This window comes from Anomaloglossus baeobatrachus, chromosome 9 (assembly GCF_048569485.1).
Source record: "Anomaloglossus baeobatrachus isolate aAnoBae1 chromosome 9, aAnoBae1.hap1, whole genome shotgun sequence".
Lineage (NCBI taxonomy): Eukaryota > Metazoa > Chordata > Amphibia > Anura > Aromobatidae > Anomaloglossus > Anomaloglossus baeobatrachus.
This window is the reverse complement of record NC_134361.1, coordinates 90,320,941-90,340,580: the sequence shown is the minus strand read 5'-3', so window position 1 is coordinate 90,340,580 and position 19,640 is coordinate 90,320,941. Positions and strand designations below refer to the sequence as shown.

The 19,640-nt window shown below is 44.8% G+C and overlaps 1 protein-coding gene across 1 annotated transcript in view; it reads left to right on the top strand.

Moving 5' to 3' along the window:
- The window catches only part of LOC142251248 (uncharacterized), a 103,430-nt gene that overhangs the window by 71,928 nt on the left and 11,862 nt on the right, over positions 1–19,640 (top strand). Inside the window, exons 11-15 of the mRNA XM_075323876.1 lie at positions 2,848–2,905; positions 3,004–3,059; positions 11,184–11,349; positions 15,123–15,173; positions 15,747–15,908. Of these exons, the coding sequence (XP_075179991.1) occupies positions 2,848–2,905; positions 3,004–3,059; positions 11,184–11,349; positions 15,123–15,173; positions 15,747–15,908 (493 nt within the window). The remainder of the gene's footprint in view (positions 1–2,847; positions 2,906–3,003; positions 3,060–11,183; positions 11,350–15,122; positions 15,174–15,746; positions 15,909–19,640) is intronic.

The following is a 19,640-nucleotide window of genomic DNA, read 5'->3' as shown; positions in this document are numbered from 1 at the left end:
GTGAAGCTTCCGCTGATCAAGCAGCGGTCACTTCAGACAGGGGTACAATCTCTCCTTCAAGGTCGGTCACACACCTTGAGGCGCCTCATGCACTTCCTGGGGAAGATGGTGGCAGCAATGGAGGCAGTTCCTTTCGCGCAGTTTCACCTGCGTCCTCTTCAATGGGACATCCTACGCAAATGGGACAGGAAGCCGACGTCCCTCGACAGGAACGTCTCCCTCTCGCAGGCGACCAAAGCTTCCCTTCGGTGGTGGCTTCTTCCCACTTCATTATCGAAAGGGAAATCCTTCCTACCCCCATCCTGGGAGGTGGTCACGACGGACGCGAGTCTGTCAGGGTGGGGAGCGGTTTTTCTCCACCACAGGGCTCAGGGTACGTGGACCCAGCAAGAGTCCTCGCTTCAGATCAATGTTCTGGAAATACGGGCAGTGTATCTTGCCCTGAAAGCGTTCCAGCAGTGGCTGGAAGGCAAGCAGATCAGAATTCAGTCGGACAATTCCACAGCGGTGGCATACATCAACCACCAAGGCGGCACACGCAGTCGGCAAGCCTTCCAGGAAGTCCGGCGGATTTTGATGTGGGTGGAAGCCACGGCCTCCACCATCTCTGCAGTTCACATTCCAGGCGTGGAAAACTGGGAAGCAGATTATCTCAGTCGCCAGGGCATGGACGCAGGGGAATGGTCCTTTCACCCGGACGTGTTTCAGGAGATCTGTTGCCGCTGGGGGGTGCCGGACGTCGACCTCATGGCGTCCCGGCACAACAACAAGGTACCGGCGTTCATGGCACGGTCTCAAGATCCCAGAGCTCTGGCGGCAGACGCCTTAGTTCAGGATTGGTCGCAGTTTCAGCTCCCTTATGTGTTTCCTCCGCTGGCACTGTTGCCCAGAGTGTTACGCAAGATCAGGGCCGACTGCCGCCGCGTCATCCTCGTCGCTCCAGACTGGCCGAGGCGGTCGTGGTACCCGGATCTGTGGAATCTCACGGTCGGCCAACCGTGGGCACTACCAGACCGACCAGACTTGCTATCTCAAGGGCCGTTTTTCCATCTGAATTCTGCGGCCCTCAACCTGACTGTGTGGCCATTGAGTCCTGGATCCTAGCGTCTTCAGGGTTATCTCAAGACGTCATTGCCACTATGAGACAAGCTAGGAAACCAACGTCCGCCAATATCTACCACAGGACGTGGAAAATTTTCCTGTCGTGGTGCTCTGCTCAGGGTATTTCTCCCTGGCCTTTTGCCTTGCCCACTTTTCTGTCCTTCCTTCAATCTGGACTGGAAAAGGGTTTGTCGCTCGGCTCCATTAAGGGACAAGTCTCAGCGCTCTCTGTGTTTTTCCAGAAGCGCCTAGCCAGACTTCCACAGGTACGCACGTTCCTGCAGGGGGTTTGTCACATCGTCCCTCCTTACAAGCGGCCGTTAGAACCCTGGGATCTGAACAGGGTGCTGATGGTTCTTCAGAAACCACCGTTCGAGCCAATGAGGGATATTTCTCTCTCACGCCTTTCGCAGAAAGTGGTTTTTCTAGTAGCAGTCACTTCACTTCGGAGAGTGTCTGAGCTAGCAGCGCTGTCATGCAAAGCCCCTTTCCTGGTTTTTCACCAGGACAAGGTGGTTCTGCGTCCGGTTCCGGAATTTCTCCCTAAGGTGGTATCCCCCTTTCATCTCAATCAGGATATCTCCTTACCTTCTTTTTGTCCTCATCCAGTTCACCAATGTGAAAAGGATTTGCACTTGTTAGATCTGGTGAGAGCACTCAGACTCTACATTTCTCGTACGGCGCCCCTGCGCCGCTCGGATGCACTCTTTGTCCTTGTCGCTGGCCAGCGTAAAGGGTCACAGGCTTCCAAATCAACCCTGGCTCGGTGGATCAAGGAGCCAATTATTGAAGCTTACCGTTCCTCGGGGCTTCCGGTTCCCTCAGGGCTGAGGGCCCATTCTACCAGAGCCGTGGGCGCGTCCTGGGCTTTGAGGCACCAGGCTACGGCTCAGCAGGTGTGTCAGGCGGCTACCTGGTCGAGCCTGCACACTTTCACGAAGCACTATCAGGTGCATACCTATGCTTCGGCAGATGCCAGCCTAGGTAGACGAGTCCTTCAGGCGGCGGTTGCCCACCTGTAGGAAGAGGCCGTTTTACGGCTCTCTTACGAGGTATTATTTTACCCACCCAGGGACTGCTTTTGGACGTCCCAATTGTCTGGGTCTCCCAATAGAGCGACAAAGAAGAAGGGAATTTTGTTTACTTACCGTAAATTCCTTTTCTTCTAGCTCTAATTGGGAGACCCAGCACCCGCCCCTGTTTTTTTTTTTGTGTACACATGTTGTTCATGTTGAATGGTTTCAGTTCTCCGATATTCCTTCGGATTGAAGTTACTTTAAACCAGTTTATAATTCTTTTTCCTCCTTCTTGCTTTTGCACCAAAACTGAGGAGCCCGTGGGAGCACGGGGGGTGTATAGGCAGAAGGGGAGGGGCTTAACACTTTTAAGTGTAATACTTTGTGCGGCCTCCGGAGGCATAGCCTATACACCCAATTGTCTGGGTCTCCCAATTAGAGCTAGAAGAAAAGGAATTTACGGTAAGTAAACAAAATTCCCTTCTTTAGTGATTTCAGTGCAGCTACTATTTCATAAAACTCTAGTCCAATGTTATATCCTCCTTGGTAAACCACTAAAAGCTTCATTGCATGGAAGGAAAAAGCATATCTCATCAGATACTATATTTAAAATTACCATATATATTGGAAATAATATAAAACATTTCACTGTATTTCACAACTACTCTGCTTATCATGAATCTTGCAGTGCATTTACACACACTTTTGTTCTCATTGCTTCCCATTGTAGCACTGTTACCTCCACCGCTCATACCTCCGCCTGCTGTACACATTCCACCTCCCAGCGGGTAACTATTTTAACAATGCCATTTTCATTAAAAAAAAATTGTGTTGAAATCTGTTTTTGTCAATTTTTAATATGAATGTATGGCTTTTCTTTTTAAAGACCACCTGTCACTTACAACAGTAGACCACCTCCCCGCCAAATATACTTTTCTAATGGTGAGTAATAACATTTTACTTTGATACAAGTAGTAAACAATGTAACGTAAGCTTTATTTTCAAAAATAGTAGTCTTTCCTCTTGACAATCTCCTACATGTCTAGTTTTTTGTCATTCTATCCAATACATGGTACCAGACATGATCGAACCATTTGAAATTTGAATTTACAAAATGTTCCCCAAAAACTTGATTCGCTGCCAATTTTTGTCGTGAATCACAATACTGCAAAGCTTCTAACTGTCCTTATAGGGGCAGAACACTCGAAAAACTCCTAGGACAGTAATTAACCCCTTTTGACCTCGTCTAGCGAAATAGTTTTATTAAAGGGGTGGTTCACTACTCTGCAATAGTGGCCACCTCCGTGTAAAGCTGATACAATTCTCTGTATTTGACAAAAGCCTTCCCTGCCTCTGAGCGGCGCTATTGCGGTCCGCTCATCCCCGTAAAGTAACCCCCGGGCTCCGTGACCTCTGAGATCCAGTGATGTGACATCAACTTCCAGTTGACACAACATCACCGTGACCGGCCCCAGTCTTCCTGAGTGACTGGGCTGTGGGTGGTGTTTTACCGCTCATCACAGCCCGGCGTCATAGCCCATCATCTTTCGAGGATTCTCCACTGAAGAGTGCCGCCAGCAGGAGCGATGCTGGGCTGTTACAAGCGGTAAATGCTGCCCAATCACTCAGGAAGACTGAGGCTACCTCTGTGATGTCAGGTCAACTAAAGGTTCTGAGGTGTCAAGGGGAAAGAACAACAGTCGAGCAGAGGCGAGTTGAGAGGAGACAGTGGAAGTGAGAGGAGTGAAGTGGTAGTCGGGGGTTGTAGCTCCCAGACTACTGGACTACTTGAGCTGACTAGGTAGCAGACGGCAGAGCAGGGCCACAGGCGACGGAGACCGGTCGCGGGAGACCTTAAGTGGACCGGGGCAGGGTTGTAGCCTGCCGGTGCCGACAGCGGGAATCCGGTCTGGAGGCAGTGCACAGTCGGGGTACCTGGACCCTAGGGCAAGGACAGCTGTAAGCACCTTTCCAATTAACCAGCAGGGGACAAGATTCCAAGTCTTGTCCCACTAACAGCCCAGATAGAGCGAAACGGAAGCCCAACGAGGCGGATAGGGCATCTGCAAGTGCCTGCTAAAATCCCAAGGGTCAGATCTCGCGGGCCACAGCTCCCACGGAAAAGTCACCGGGAGTGGACTTCCCCGTTTCATGCGGACTAGTCAACACACAAGACAAATAGAAAAAAAAAAAAATTCCAGCGTCTTCCAGAAGATAAAATGACAATTCTTTATTCATATAAAAATCTTCTTACCATCAAATAAAATAGTACATGGAGACATGAGGACAGAGGAGCTCTTTCCTACGCGTTTCACCCTGTAGAGGGCTTAATCATTCCATGATTAAGCCCTCTACAGGGTGAAACGCGTAGGAAAGAGCTCCTCTGTCCTCATGTCTCCATGTACTATTTTATTTGATGGTAAGAAGATTTTTATATGAATAAAGAATTGTCATTTTATCTTCTGGAAGACGCTGGATTTTTTTTTTTTCTATTTGCCTCTGTGATCACAAACCCGGGCCAGGGTGTTTCCGTGCGTCGGGGGTGAGATCTGGGAGTGAAGAGGGGTGAGCAGAAAATCCTTATTTTCTGCAACACACAAGACACCAACCTAAAGTGCAGGAGGAAAGGCCCCTGTTTTGTCCACCAGTGTGCGGGACCCGAGCACATCCCTCCGGAGGCTACCGGTTACCGGCAGTTGGTTTACTATCTGGACTCTGTGTGATCTTATTCAAAACCGTGAGTACACGGGTATCATCCGGTCCATCCCCGCAGACTGTGCCCGATCACTCTATCTCACCGACACCTGGGCCCCGGGACAACACATCCCCTACCCGTGGAGGTGATACCAACCTGCTGCCCCGCTCCATCAGCCCCGGGCACCCCATACCAAGGCAGCGGCGGTATCACCAGCAATCATCGCAAACCACGGGTGGCGTCACTGACAAAACCTCCCCTATATAGCAAATCTCCTTTTTCACTTGCGGGCGACGGACGGGTGCTCAGGGCCGGGTCCGGCTCCCCCTCGAGCCACCACCACGACCCCGGATCTGAGTGTCTCGAGCAGCCCCCCCCCGCCGTGGTCTGTCCGCTGCCCGCAACACTGGCTGTTCTCATCCACTTGATAAACTGGAAGAAGTTGTTCTGGTGAAATGTCTTCCATAACATCTGAGGTTCTGTTGTTAGTGGGTCTAATTGGCAGAACAGAAACCCAAGTGTTATGGGTCAATGCTGGTGGACTGTGCAGAGCATAGACTGAAGCTAATGGTGTTGCTCCATCATCCTGCTGTGACTGAAACAAGCAATATGACGTATTCCATTACACCCTCTGCTTTTTCCTCGCTTACACACTTTCTAGAAGTAAATCGGGCCAATTTTGATCTGTGTTTCGTACTACTGCTGGCTGAATGTTTGCAGCCAAAGGTTCCGGAGGTGCTGCTAGATACTCCCGCCTTTGTAACTATGGCATGGGTAGATGTTTCTCTAATGGAACATTGCTTACTGTTGGCACATTTTGGTGTGGAAAACATGCTTGTATCCAAAATGTACAGTGTATCACAAAAGGGAGTAAACCCCTCATGTTTCTGTAAATATTTGTTAGATCTTTTTATGGGACAACATTGAAGATATGACACTTTGATACAATATCAACTAGTCAGTGTACAGTTTGTATAGCAGTGTAAATGGGGTGTGCCCCCAAAATAACTCAACACACAGCCATTAATAAACACAGGAAAAATCAGGAGTTTAAAGTGCAATTAAAAAATGATTTATTAGACAGAGTAAGGATAACACCTAAGGATATACAATTGCATAGGATATAGGGCTAACACACTGCTCCTATGAATCACTGGGTAGACTAGCAACACATTGTAAGGTCTTGAAGTATAGGTAAAGTGCCTATGTGCATATGTCTACCAAAATAAACCAAAAACATAACTGTCAAGGATACACAGAGGGGGTGAAGTTATCTGAAAACTACATTAAAGAAATTACCTAAAGTAATGGGGTAAGGATAAAGTGCCACAATGCATAAATAGTACAATATAATAAAGTGACCAATCTCCTAGCAAAATAGCCATAAGGGCATAAAGCGATATTTACTTTATACTATACCTTTTCCCTGCACCCTGATATTTGACATCCAGTCCCCATGGAGACTGCTTTCCTCCTTGAGCGTCCACTCGGCTTAAGGGTGATGACGCGTCCCCCCTTGTATGTCCTGTGGACTCTTAGAGATGGGCGGTCTCCATGGTGACCTTTGGGATTGATTGTCCCTTGTCCGGCATGAGTCATTTATGCGGGACAGTCTCTCTCCCCCAGAGTGCAGGTGTGACCTACTCTTCAGGGAACCGGTGTAGGATGTAGCCTTCGGCGGTATTCCTGGACACACACATTATTGTTTGCAGTGTCCTGTGTCTGCCTACTGGGGGCGCATGTGCGGCTGACCTCCCTATTGCCATGGCGCCTGGGCGCGGCGATTCCCTAAGTGGCTTCGGACTTGCGCACTTATGTGCTCTGTGTCTGGTGTCATTGTGGGGGTGCGTGTGCGCAATCTGCCCCACTGGCTCACCGGTCACTTGACTATGTCATGTGACTGGGCCATAGGTCCTCAAAAGGTCCTGCAATGATGGGAACCGTTCACACACTCCTCCCGGAAAAAGCAGGCGTTGTCCCGCAAAAGGTCACCCTACCTGGTTTCCCTGAATCACCAATTTTTGAAGGGGTAAGTGTCATCTCTTCACGCCCTTATGGCTCTTTTGCTATGACACTGGTCACTTTATTAGACTGTACTATTTATGCATTGTGGCACTTTATCCTTACCCCATTACTTTAAGTAATTTCTCAGTAATGGGTTAATGTTTTTTTAAGATACCATTACCCCCTCTGTGTTGTCTTGTGGTGATTCTTTGGGGCCAGTCTGTGCCTTTCATTAAGTATGACCACTTTGAGACATTAAAACAGACCATGAGGTTTTTTTTTTTGTTGGATACACAGCCATTAATGTCTAAACCGCTGGCAACAAAAGTGAGTACATCCATAAGTGAAAATGGCAAAATTGTGTCCAATTAGCCATTTTTCCATTCTGATGTTGTGATTCATTAGCGTTACAAGGTCTCAGGTGTGAATGGGGAGCAGGGGTGTTACATTTGGTGTTATCACTCACACACACTCTCTCATACTGGTCACTGTAAGTTCAACATGGTACCTCATGGCAAAGTATTCTCTGACGAGCTGAAAAAAGGGTTGTTGCTGTACATAAAGATGGCCAAGAAACATACAAATCATTTTTGGAAGAAATCAAGCCAGACATGTCACTCGTACCAAGGCTCCCTAAGCTACGACTGTCCTACTTTGGACACATCATACAAAAAGAGCAATCACTGGAGAAGGACATCATGGTCAGAAGAATAGAAGTAACAAGGTGAAGATGAAAACCAGAAACCTGTCTCGATACAATCAAGAAAATGGTAAAAAGGACCCTGGCACTATAGTTGCACAATATCAATCTACTTAGTGTTCATCCATCAATTCACCATGCCTCGAGATTGAGCTGAAGGCTGTGAAAAACTATAAGAAGATTGCCAACACCCTCAAACTGACCTGCAGCACAGTGGCCAAGATCATACAAAGATTTAACAAGATGGGTTCCACCCAGAACAGGACTTGCTATGGTAAATCAAAGAAATTGAATGCACCTGGCTCAGTCATATCCAGAGCTTGTCATTTCAAAATAGACGTATGAGTGCTACCAGAATTGCTGCAGAAGTTAATAGTGGTGGGTCAGTCTGTCATTGCTCAGACCATACCTCTCCCACTGCATCACATTGGTCGGCATGACGGTCGTCCCAGAAGAAAGCTTCTTCTAAAGATGATGCACAAGAAAGTTCACAAACAGATTGCTGAAGACAAGCAAACTAAAAACCTGGATTACTGGAACCATATTCTGTGGTCTGATAAGACCAAGATAAACTTATTTGGGTCAGATGGTGTCAAGTGTGTTTGGCAGCAACCGGGAGAGGAGTACAAAGACAATTGTGTCTTGCCTACAGTCAAGCATGGTGGTAGGAGTGTCATAGTTTGGGATTGCTTGAATTTGGGAGAGTGCGGTCTTGTGGTCATTCTTTGGGGCCAAAACAAGAAAGCCTGCGGAGACACCATCACATGTTTCTCAACGCTGGCAGGAAACTAGCCAGGTCTTTCATCGGGAAGGAACAACCACGGGAAGGGCAGTCTCCAGTCAAGGAGACCACCTATGCCAAACATGGCATCCATCCACAGACAGCTGTTTCGGGGTATTTGCCCCTCATCAGTGTGGAGTAGGAAACTGGCTAGTGGGAGCAATGCCTAGTAGAAGACTACATAAGCAAGGATGGTTGATCTTAGGGAGATCAACATTCAACACCGCGGAGACACCATCACGTGTTTCTCAACGCAGTGATTCTAGAGCAATGCCCCCAGGGAAATATTCAAAACAAGAAAGCCTGCGGAGACACCATCACATGTTTCTCAACGCTGGCAGGAAACTAGACAGGTCTTTCATCAGGAAGGAACAACCACGGGAAGGGCAGTCAGACAGCTGTTTCGGGGTATTTGCCCCTCATCATTTCCTACTCCACACTGATGAGGGACAAATACCCCGAAACAGCTGTCTGTGGATGGCTACCATGTTTGGCATAGGTGGTCTCCTTGACTGGAGACTGCCCTTCCCGTGGTTGTTCCTTCCCGGTGAAAGACCTGCCTATTTTCCTGCCAGCGCTGAGAAACATGGGATGGTGTCTCCGCAGGCTTTCTTGTTTTGAATATTTCCCAGGGGGCATTGCTGTAGAATCACTGCGTTGAGAAACACGTGATGGTGTCTCCGCGGCATTGGTTGTTGATCTCCCTAAGATCAACCATCCTTGCTTATGTATTCTTTTGGGCCAGTCTGTGCCTTTCATTAAGTATGACCACTTTGAGACTGTTGGGAGTTGCAGATCATTCAGAGATCCTCAATGATCCTGACTGGTGGAGGGGTGTAGTGATAATTGACTTTATGGAACTTTCTTCCATCTCCCTACTGCATCTCTGGAGCTCAGCCACAGCGATCTTGCGGTTCTTCTTTACCTTTCTCACCTAGGCTCCTCTCCCACGATTGCTCAATTTGGCAGGGCGGCAAGGTCTAGGAAGAGTCCTAGTGGTCCCAAATGTCTTCCATTTAAGGATTATGGAGGCCACTGTGCTCTTAGGAACCTTGAGTACTGTAGAAATTCTTTGGTAACCTTCTCTGTGCCTTACCACAATTCTATCTTTGAGCTCTTTGGGCAGGTTCTTTGACCTCATGATTCTCATTTTGGTCTGACGTGCGCTGTGAGGTCTTTATATAGACAGGTGTGTGCCTTTCCAAATCAACTCAAATTGTCCCTCCAGTGAGGAAGGAGACAAACTCTCTGACACCTGGAGGGACAATTTGCCCCAGAGGGGCATTACAGCTATAAGTCCAGCCAGACTGGTTTGTCAGGTCTCCATAAGAAGAATAGTCTTCCCCGTGGTTTCCTGTCAGTTTAAATAAACACAGCTGGACTCCAATGAAAGAGTAGAACCATGTTAAAGAGGATCACAAGGAAATGGACAGCATGTGACTTCAATATGAATGTGTGGCGCCCCTGAGTGTCAGGTGCCACAGGGTGTTACATCTATCCCCGGGATTCCTGGAAGACCAGTGCCAGTAATACCACCAACACACACATCCATGCCCTTTTTCCCCAGACTGGGTAACAGGTTAGAGATGGGCAAAAGGAGTACAGTTGCCAGGGAGAGTACAGTATGGGTACTCACTGGACCGAGCATCGGCGGGGTGTAGAGCCCTACTTCAGGAAAACGTTTCCAGCTCACATGATAAATCTGACCGGTGAGGGAATCATCACGGTTCCTCACGAACATTAGTGTGCGGGGCACAGCAGCAAAGAGGGAACCCGGGAACTGGGACAGAGGTCCGATCCAAGAGAGGTTCAAGCTGTCTGCCATACTAGCCAGGACTGTGACAACAGGAGGGGATCCCAAAACGTTCCAGGCCAAGGGGACCCACCAATTGCAGACAGGTGCACGGAAGTAAAGCTAACCAGGTTACCACACCGGCACCGGAACCAAGGGAATACCGAATCACCTGAGGCCCAGATTGGTAGAGACCAGCACCAGCCGGGTTGCAGCTACTCCAAACCAGTGAGTAAAGCACAAGTTAAACCGCAGCCCCTGTGTTGTCTGAATTCTTCTTACACCTCTGCATCACCAACTTCCACCATACTACTACCACCATCATCCTCCTCTGGGGCCTAGCTCTACTTGCGGAGAGCCCTAACATCCAAGCTGCTTGATACCACCAGCCCCAGCAGTGAGAGACTTTGTAGCGGCGGTTTTCCCCACATAGCCGCATACCGCAAGTGGAGTCACGAAAAACACTTTTTCCCCTTTTTATAATATCCCTTTTTAAGCGACCCCCAGGGTCACGGAATCGGGTAACAGCCACCCGTGATACGTCCCAGTGAAACAAGGCCCGGGACCGAGTACCCCAAAGCCCTGGGGCGCGTCAAGTGTGTGAGCAAAGGGTATGAATACTTACGACCATGTGATATTTCAGTTTTTCTTGTTTAATAAACTTGCAAAAATTTCTTTTTTTTTTTTTTTTTTGTGTCAAGATGGGGTGCAGATTGTACATTAATGAGAAAAAAATGAACTTTTTTGAATTTACCAAATGGCTTCAATGAAATAGTGTGAAAAATGTAAAGGAGTCTGAATACTTTCCGTACCCACTCTCTCACTAATGAAGGTGAGGTGTTGTAATTGAAAAGTGGTGCAACTGAGGGGATGAGCCGCGCAGCAGAGTTTCGGGTACATTGACTGGGTGTCAGTCTGTCTGCAGACCACAAAAGAAGGTGCTTAGGAGTCTAGCTGGAAGACTACCCCTGCTCATACTAGCGTTTTGGTAGTGTCCTATGTGAGCGGGTCAGATACGGGAAATGTTTGTTACTGAGCAAGAGGGAAGTTAGACATTTAAATATTTAGTCAAAGTGTATCTTCATTCTTGCCAGGGCCAAATGGGATGAATTATCCTGCGGTCTCCACTGCTCAGACTTCATGGGTCACAACTGTGGACAAAGGTATAAGCAGCCCTGGAAGAAGTGAGTGGGCACCAAGAAGACGACAAGAACGAGAGACGGAGAAAGTCCAAAGCCAGAACTTTAATAACTACAAGTCGTGAGTCTCTTTGGTCTTCAATAGACATGATGCATTTTAAAAGGAACAAGCATAGTCATTATTTCCTCGTGTATTAACAGCACAAATGAACAGGAGTGGAGTTTTCTATATATGTGCATGTATGTGTATATGTATGCATGTGTCTGTATAATATCTGATTTGTATATAAAAATAAATATGAAAGAGAAAAAAAAGTGTTTAAAGGGAATATATAATCAGAGATGAGTGTGTTTGTGTTGTATGTATTTTTTAAAGGAAAATTCACACACCACAGATTAGTTTCAGAAATGTATTCCACTGTCAGAAATTGCCTAAATGTGCTTACAGAAATCCATGCCAAACGTATGGTTTTCTACAAGAACCTTTAGGCTAAGTCCACACACTGCATCTTGAGTGCACTTTTTTATCTTGTGGTCACAGAAACGCAGCTTGTGGCCCAGAAAACACGTTTTGCCGCATTTTTATTCATTCGTTTTTTATGCCTTTTTGAAAGGAGAAACAAAATATGATAGAATAGGATAATTGATAGCTAGAATAGATATAGAAAAAAATAGAACATATAGCATATACAGAAATAACAGAATACCTCAATAGAGGGATAGCTAGCTTGGTCAGCTGATTTTAAATTAATTTTTGGTTTAAAAAAAAAACAAAACAAAAAAAAAAAACCATGCCCCCCCCCCATTTTTCTAAAACCAGCCAAGGTACGTACAGCAGACAACTGAGGGCTGATGTTATTATGACCAGGGGTAGCTGTTAGTCTCTGCATCCATAGACATAATTAATATTGAAGAACCTGTTTATATTGAAGAATATTGAAGAATTTGTTTTTTTTGGGTCCATCTAAATTTGTATAAACGATTTTATCAACAGGAAATAAGCGTTGTGACTGCGCTCTCTTCCTGTTGATTGTTCATTTGTTCCAAAGACTGGGAGAAGGAAGCCGGAGCTGATTGGACGTGGGGTACGTGTGACGTCAGAAACCCACGAGAGCACCAGCACTGCGATCCTGGACACCGCTGGAACGGTGCCGGTATGCGAGGTGAGTATAGGCTTTATTAATTTACACTCGGGAATTTGGAATCACAATGGTTGTCCTAGTAGCGGACAGCTGCTTTAAGGCTGTGTGCACACGGTACGTTTTTGATGTGTTTTCTTGCAGACTTTCAAAAATCTGCAAGGATATCCTGATGCCAGCAAAGTCTCTGAGAATTCTTAAGTGTTGTGCACACATTCAGGATTTGTGGATTTTGTTGCAGAAAAAAAATCTGCAGAATATTATTTTTTTTCTGTGTTTTTTTTTTTTCCTGCGTTTTCACAATTGAAAGCAATAAAAAAAAAACAAAAAAAAACGGGTAAATCGGCAAAACGCACATTTATTTTCCTGCCAGAACATGCAGATTTGGGTGCAGATTGTTTGCAACCAAATCTGCAACATGTGCACATAGCCTTAAGGGCGCTTTATACGCTGCGATATCGATATCGCTAGCGAGCGTACTCGCCCCCGTCGGTTGTGCGTCACGGGCAAATCGTTGCCCGTGGCGCACAACATCGCTTACACCCGTCACACGGACTTACCTTCCCTGCGACGTCGCTGTGGCCGGCGAACCGCCTCCTTTTTAAGGGGGTGGTTAGTGCGGCGTCACAGCAACGTCACAGCGACGTCACACGGCAGCCGTCCAATAGAAGCGGAGGGGCGGAGATGAGCGGGCGGAATATTGCCGGTGGACGCAGGTAAGGAGATGTTCGTCGTTCCTGCGGTGTCACACATAGCGATGTATGATGCCGCAGGAATGACGAACAACCAGCGGCATGCACCTCCAATGATATTATAAAAAGGAGCGACGTGTCAACAATCAACGATTTTTGACGTTTTTGCGATCGTTGATCGTCGCTCCTAGATGACAGCAGAATTTCTGTGCAAAATAAAAAAAAAACAGAAGAAACGCAGCATTTACGCTACATGTGAGGAAGGCCATAATGATCAAGCAGAGTGGATGTGAATTCATAAAATATCCACCCACTGTGTGACGTAAGTTGCTGATGAACTCCCTGGTTTTGGTGTTTTTGTTTTTTTTTTTTTGTTTAATTTTTCTCTCTAGGCTTCTATGTGGAGCCTCGGAAAAAAAAACACTGGTAAAAAAAAACCAAAAAACGCCATTTTTAATCTCAAAAAATCAAAGCTTTTCTCTAGTATTAAAAAGTATTAAAAACGCAGATTCATATCTGCCCCGAAAATACATCAAATATTGGGAAAACAAACAAACAAAAGAAAGCAGTAAAAACATGCAACAATCGGAGAGGATTGTTATTGCATTGTGTGGTGCGGACACCTGCAGAAAAAAAAGCAGTTGAAAAAAAACGTAGCATTTACATTACTTGTGAACGCGACTTTAGCATTACATTTGCATTACATTTTTTTTTTTTTATGGGTTTCATAGAGAAAAATAATTATTATCTTGCCATGTTTTTACTCCATTTTCCAATCTGATCGCTGTGTTGTGCTGGTCATTAAGATTACAGGGACACCAAATATGATAGTAATTTTCTTGCGCTTTTTATTAAAATAATAAACCTCACAAATCAGCAAATGTCATTGTTTTAATTGTTTATTATTTTTTATTTTATTAGAAGAAGAAAAAAAAAATGTTTCTCCCTCTAGAATACAGATACATATGAATGACACTGCTATATACAATGTATCACTATGTACCAGTATAATCTGCCTGTGGAGTCAGAGGCTGTAATGTGGTTAAAGCGATTACAGCTGCATACTGAAACGCTATATTAGGTAGTCATTGAATATAAGAAATTTGGAGCTGCCTTACTGCCATAGACACTTCATTAAAAGTGAGGAACTTGGAACACAAATTGGCCAATTCGAGATAAGCCCAACAGCCAGCGACAAGGTGTAACCAGTTGTTGGGACCCTAACCTTGAAAGCCTCTACCTGGCCTAAAAGCCTAAAATTTTTAAAGGGCATCCGCTAGAATTGTAATTTAAAGTCCCTTAGCTGGTGGGGGAATGCTCTGTCAGAAGGCAGTATGCTACAAATATCAAAAAACTGACCAGCACATACAAGAAACAGATAAATGTGAACACATGCATACTGAAGTCAATAATTTAAAGTGAATAGAGCTGCACACTGAAATGTAATATTAGGTAAACATTGAATATAAGAAATTTGGAACTGCATTACTACCATAGAAACTAGGTGCTAAATCTTATCTTCAATGTTCACCTAGTATAGCATTTCCGTGTGCACCTGTATTCACTTAATTATATTGAGGAGTTCCTTCATAATACACCTGTTCACATTTGTCTGTTTCTCGGATGTGCTGGTCAGTTGTTTTTTTTTTTGTGTGTGTGGACTCTGTATTGCAGTTTCAAGAATACAACATTTTCCAGGCATCATCAGAGCCTGTGGCTCAAAGCTTTATTTCCTGCCTGAAACTGTAGAGGTTGTTTGTTCAAATTCCAGGAACACTCGCAAAAAAAATATTTATTTTTTTTTGGGGAGTAATTTTATAGTAACAAATCAATCTGATTATTTCTTCACCTCTAGAATACAGGTACATAGATAGCAGTGTACATGTCCATATGTATCTCTATGTACCTGTATAATCTGTTTCTGGGTTCCCTGCCTGCACTATACCAAATTCTTTCTGTATGAGATGTGGCTCATTGGTAGAGCTGATGCCAACAGACAAGGGGTTCACAAGTTTACGAGTTTGAGTTTTTGGAAAATAATTATTTAATTTTTCTGTGTTTAGAGAGATGTCGGTCCTGCCCAGGAGGAGAAGCTACGAAGCCAGCGAGGAGAGGTGAGAGGAAGTCTGGCCAAAAGCCCTGACCTAGTGGGACTGTTTGGAGCTATGCTATAGGATTAATGTGCTCATAAATAGTGTTAAAGGGAACCTATTAAGTCCCCTATGTCCTCTAAACTAGCAGCAGGCACATGTGTGGACCAAAATTCCCTGCCTAACCAGCCCTGTCAAATGCTATTGCCAAAAAACAATGTTTAAAAAAATGATTTATAAGGTTTGTTTTCCCTATGTTAATTAGGGCTGTGACTAGTCACAGGGGCGTTGATTCCTGTAGTAGTTTGCCCTCTTTCCGCGTTCTTATGCCCTTGTGGGCGGGATACCATGCTTTAAGAAAGCCGCGTCTTTGCCAGCGCTATATAAAGCTGCTTACCCACGCCCTAGTGTAAGAACACTGTCGTATGTTCTTTAGAGTCTCACTAATTATTTGTAGAGTAAATTCAGAAAATATGTAAATATTAGTGTGAATCCATTGTGATGGGTCAGCTTTAGCAGGAACAAGCGCTTGAGCTTGGGCTAAAAATGTTAGGTCGTTGTAGCTGAACTTTCTCTTGTGTGCATTGACTTTTTCAGAGACGGTGAACCGGTTCTAAATTTTACCCGTGTAAGAAGTTACGATTATGAACGCAAGTACCAGAGCAGTCGGGAGCGCAGCTGGGAGAAGGAAGAAAGACTCCATGGGGAGCATGTGCATAAAGAAAGGGAGGAGAGCAGCAAGCATAAATCTTCCCGGAGGTACGTTCCTCTACAAGATGTCAATGTTGTCACACCCTCTCAGCTATTCTTCACGCAACCAAAATTGTACAGTCCTAGATACAGTACAGGTATAATGTCCCTTTTCTCTCTGCGCTCCAGTACGCTATCATCTGTGGTGGCAGCTTCACTGTATAGTCATCTAGGAGCGTATTCGGAGGTCCACCTTTTGTTTGTGTGCATTTTGTGTTACCTTTAGTACAGACACATTATATTCTAGGGAGCTCTTCACATGTCCAACATACAAACCAAAATCACAGAGAGCCACCTCAGGCCAAAATGAGTGAAAGAAACCACCCATGAATAAAATAATTATTTTTATTTAGAAATAAATTAAAAAAATACATGAAACACAAAATTAAAACAAGGTAGCTCAAAAAATGAAGATGGTGAAAAAGAGGTGATCCAAAAATGCAATAAATAGCCTTTTTCAAAAGTAGAGAGTAAATTCTAGCTATAAAGACTGCACATTAAGACTATTGAATGGCTTATAGCTCAAAGGTACAACAGTAGTTTCATATATCCACATCAAGAAGACAAGGCAATCTATAGTATGTCTATGGTGGAATAACCAAATATTACACATGTAATATGGTCACCCAAAGTGAGAGTGCATTTGGGCATAGTGCAAGAAATTCAGATATTTACATATACAATCATGCGCCCAGAAAGTTCAAAACGAAGAAACGGTTCATCATAAAAAAAAAAACACACCAAATTTACATCTCCAGGCAAAAAACTGCACCCGAATGGCATGAAAATCGTTTTTGTGCATTTTTTGGTCAAAAGATGCAGATTTTGTGCTGAAATTTTTACACCATATTCCTGCACCCAATCTACACCTCCTGACAAAAAAAAATAATCACATCACTACATCACTATCGCATCAAAACCGCATGGTGTTTTGATGGGGTTTTTTTTGTTGTTTTTTTTGCCAGGAGGTGTAGATTGGGTGCTGGAATATGGTACAAAAATTTCAGCACCAAATCTGCATTTTGGCTAAAAACAAAATGTGGTTTTATGCCAGGAGATGCAGGGGTCTGTAAACTCAGTGACTTCACTGAGGCAACTCAGTTCAATGAGGTCACCTGAGGTCAGGTTATCTGCGGTCACCGGTGGAGGACCGTGGGAACCTCCAACTGTGACTACAAACAACCTGAGTGATGTTATTGATCATCGCCGTGGCTCAGTATCTGCCTGAAGCTCACAGTGAGCAGTCATGTTCTATGCCCGCGCCATGTAGCTTCAGTAATGTAGCACAGCTGGAATCATCGTGGGATCTGGTGTGGATTATGTGGGACCTGGGTGTTTTGAAGGTTAATAAAGGGGTGAAACGGTATTTATTTTTTTGTTTTTTTATTAAAGGATTTTGTGTATTTTTTTTTTCACTTACAGTTTAGTAATGGGGAGGGCATCTCATAGACTCCTCCACATTGCTAATCTAGGATTTAGTGGCACCTGTGAGCTGTTATTAACCCCTTATTACCCCTATTGTCACTGCACCAGGGCAATCAGGACGAGCGGGGTAAAGTTCCAGGATTGTTGCATCTAATGGATACAACAATCCTGGGTGGCTGCTATTTTTAGGCTATCAGCTGTTATCATGGCTGGGTATCAAAATTGGGGGGGGTGAGGGGGACTGAACATTGGTTTTTAATAAAATTATTTAATTTTTTTTATTTTTTTAATTTTGTAAAAAGCCACATGCATTCCCTCTTATTTTGAAAATACACAGCCAAGATAATTGCATGGCTGGGGGCTGCAGCCTGTAGTCCATATGCTTTATCTGTGCTAAATATCATAATATGGGGGGACCCTACCACAAATTTTTTTTTATTATTTGTTTTACACTATAGACATGCAGACAACGCCTCTGATTGAAAGCAGTCTGACGCGCTGTCACACAGGGTAGGGGTGCGTCTGACTGCAACCACTGAGAGACATGGGGAGTGCCGGTGGGTGGGGGAAGCAGTGCATATGCATGAAGGATAATGAGCGGCCTCAGAAGTAGAGTTACAGCCAAGCTGGGGACCGCTAAGTATAACGTGCCTACTCCAATCCCCCTATCCCTTCTACCACCATTTTAAAGCACTGGATTTGGGTCCCTATAGACTTATATGGGCATCGGCGTCCAGCCAGATATCCGGGATCCATTCTGGGCCAGAGCTGTTTTGTTTTTGTTTTTTGTTTTTTTAAACCCGGTTGGACCCGCCGATCCTGGGTATCTGTGAGTCTGCCCATCACTAGTTACTAGACAGCAGTGGTGGGCAGTCACATAGACATGAGCTTTATTTTCAGCTCAATAGCAGAGAGAAAAACAACAAAACAAAAAAAATGAATATAATAAGGGTTTGTTACCGTGATGAATTGTTCGTGAGTTTTTGATGCTTCCCGTTTTTGCTTTCAAAAACACAGCGCCTTACAGTTCCAGCAAAGTGGATGTTATTTATAGAAATCTCCTGCCCTCTGTGCTTCTTTTCACTCAATATAAACTGTCCCATGGTGCGGGTTTCACATCCGCAGCTTGTCAATTTCTCTTGTGGATACACTGAGTTTTCTGTGCAGATTTTTCCCATAGACTTAATTAGATGAGAGATATAAAAATAAAGATTATTATTCTAAATGCGGAAAATCCACAGAAAAAAAAGCACACTTGCATTTTTAGTATTTCTGCTGCAGAAACGCATCTAACAATGTCAATAACGTTTTGTCAAAGCCAAGTCTCAAAAGGAAAGCCGCTTTATTTAAAGCATGACACACCAAACAGCCAAAAACTGTAATGTGAAACGCGATAACGCATATTAAAAATACGCAAGTAACCTAATTTACATATTAGGAGCAGAAATGGTGCAGAAATTCTGTAAACTCAAACATTCACCAAAAGCTCATCGTGTGAACATATATTGCAAAAATGCATATGTTTAAAAGCACTATCTGCCCATATCCATGTATGAAGATGGAAAAAAGTCCTTTAAGCCCAAATGTCTTATAAAGTAACATTGTGGATGCTTTCACAGCTTGAGTATGAGATTTCTTAAACCCTTATTCACTATGTTTTCTCTGTATAACACAACAGACTTTGTGTAAGCGAATGCTCAAGAGGATCCGCTGTTTTCACATCATGGAACTTGGCCATTAATCCCCTAGAGTTTCTGAGATCTTTGATTGTTCACTTTCCAGTAAATGTCAGGAAGCATGACTCCGGAATGTCTGACTGAAGGCCTTTGACCTTCCCCAACAACCCCCTACCCCCTGGGGTTCTTATCTAAAATAAACACAAACACTGTGTGACGTTGGAATATAAAGGCCACAGCAGCCCCATTTATTCATACCATAAACATCAGCCATGTAACAGATACAACTCTTCATTGAAGAACCCGAAAAGGAAGGGGGGGGTACCTGAAGGTTAACCAAAATGTTCTTTGCAACATCAGCCCGTCTCCTGACCCTCAGCCGCAACACACCGACTCGAGAGCCCAAGCCAGATGTTGCCCCCACTATGTCCCGCTGAGACTCAACCCAGCAAGGACCCGTTTACCAAACAATTGCACCGCTAGAGGTAACCCGCTCCGGCACTGGGTTCCGTCCTCTCCTCTGTGCAAACCCCCACCTTCAGACACCCCCCTCCTTTCCGCCGCTGCGACAAATACGATCTTCCTTCTTTTCTTCATCGATGTCGAATCCACAATTAGGGCGGGCGGGCGGGAACGATTC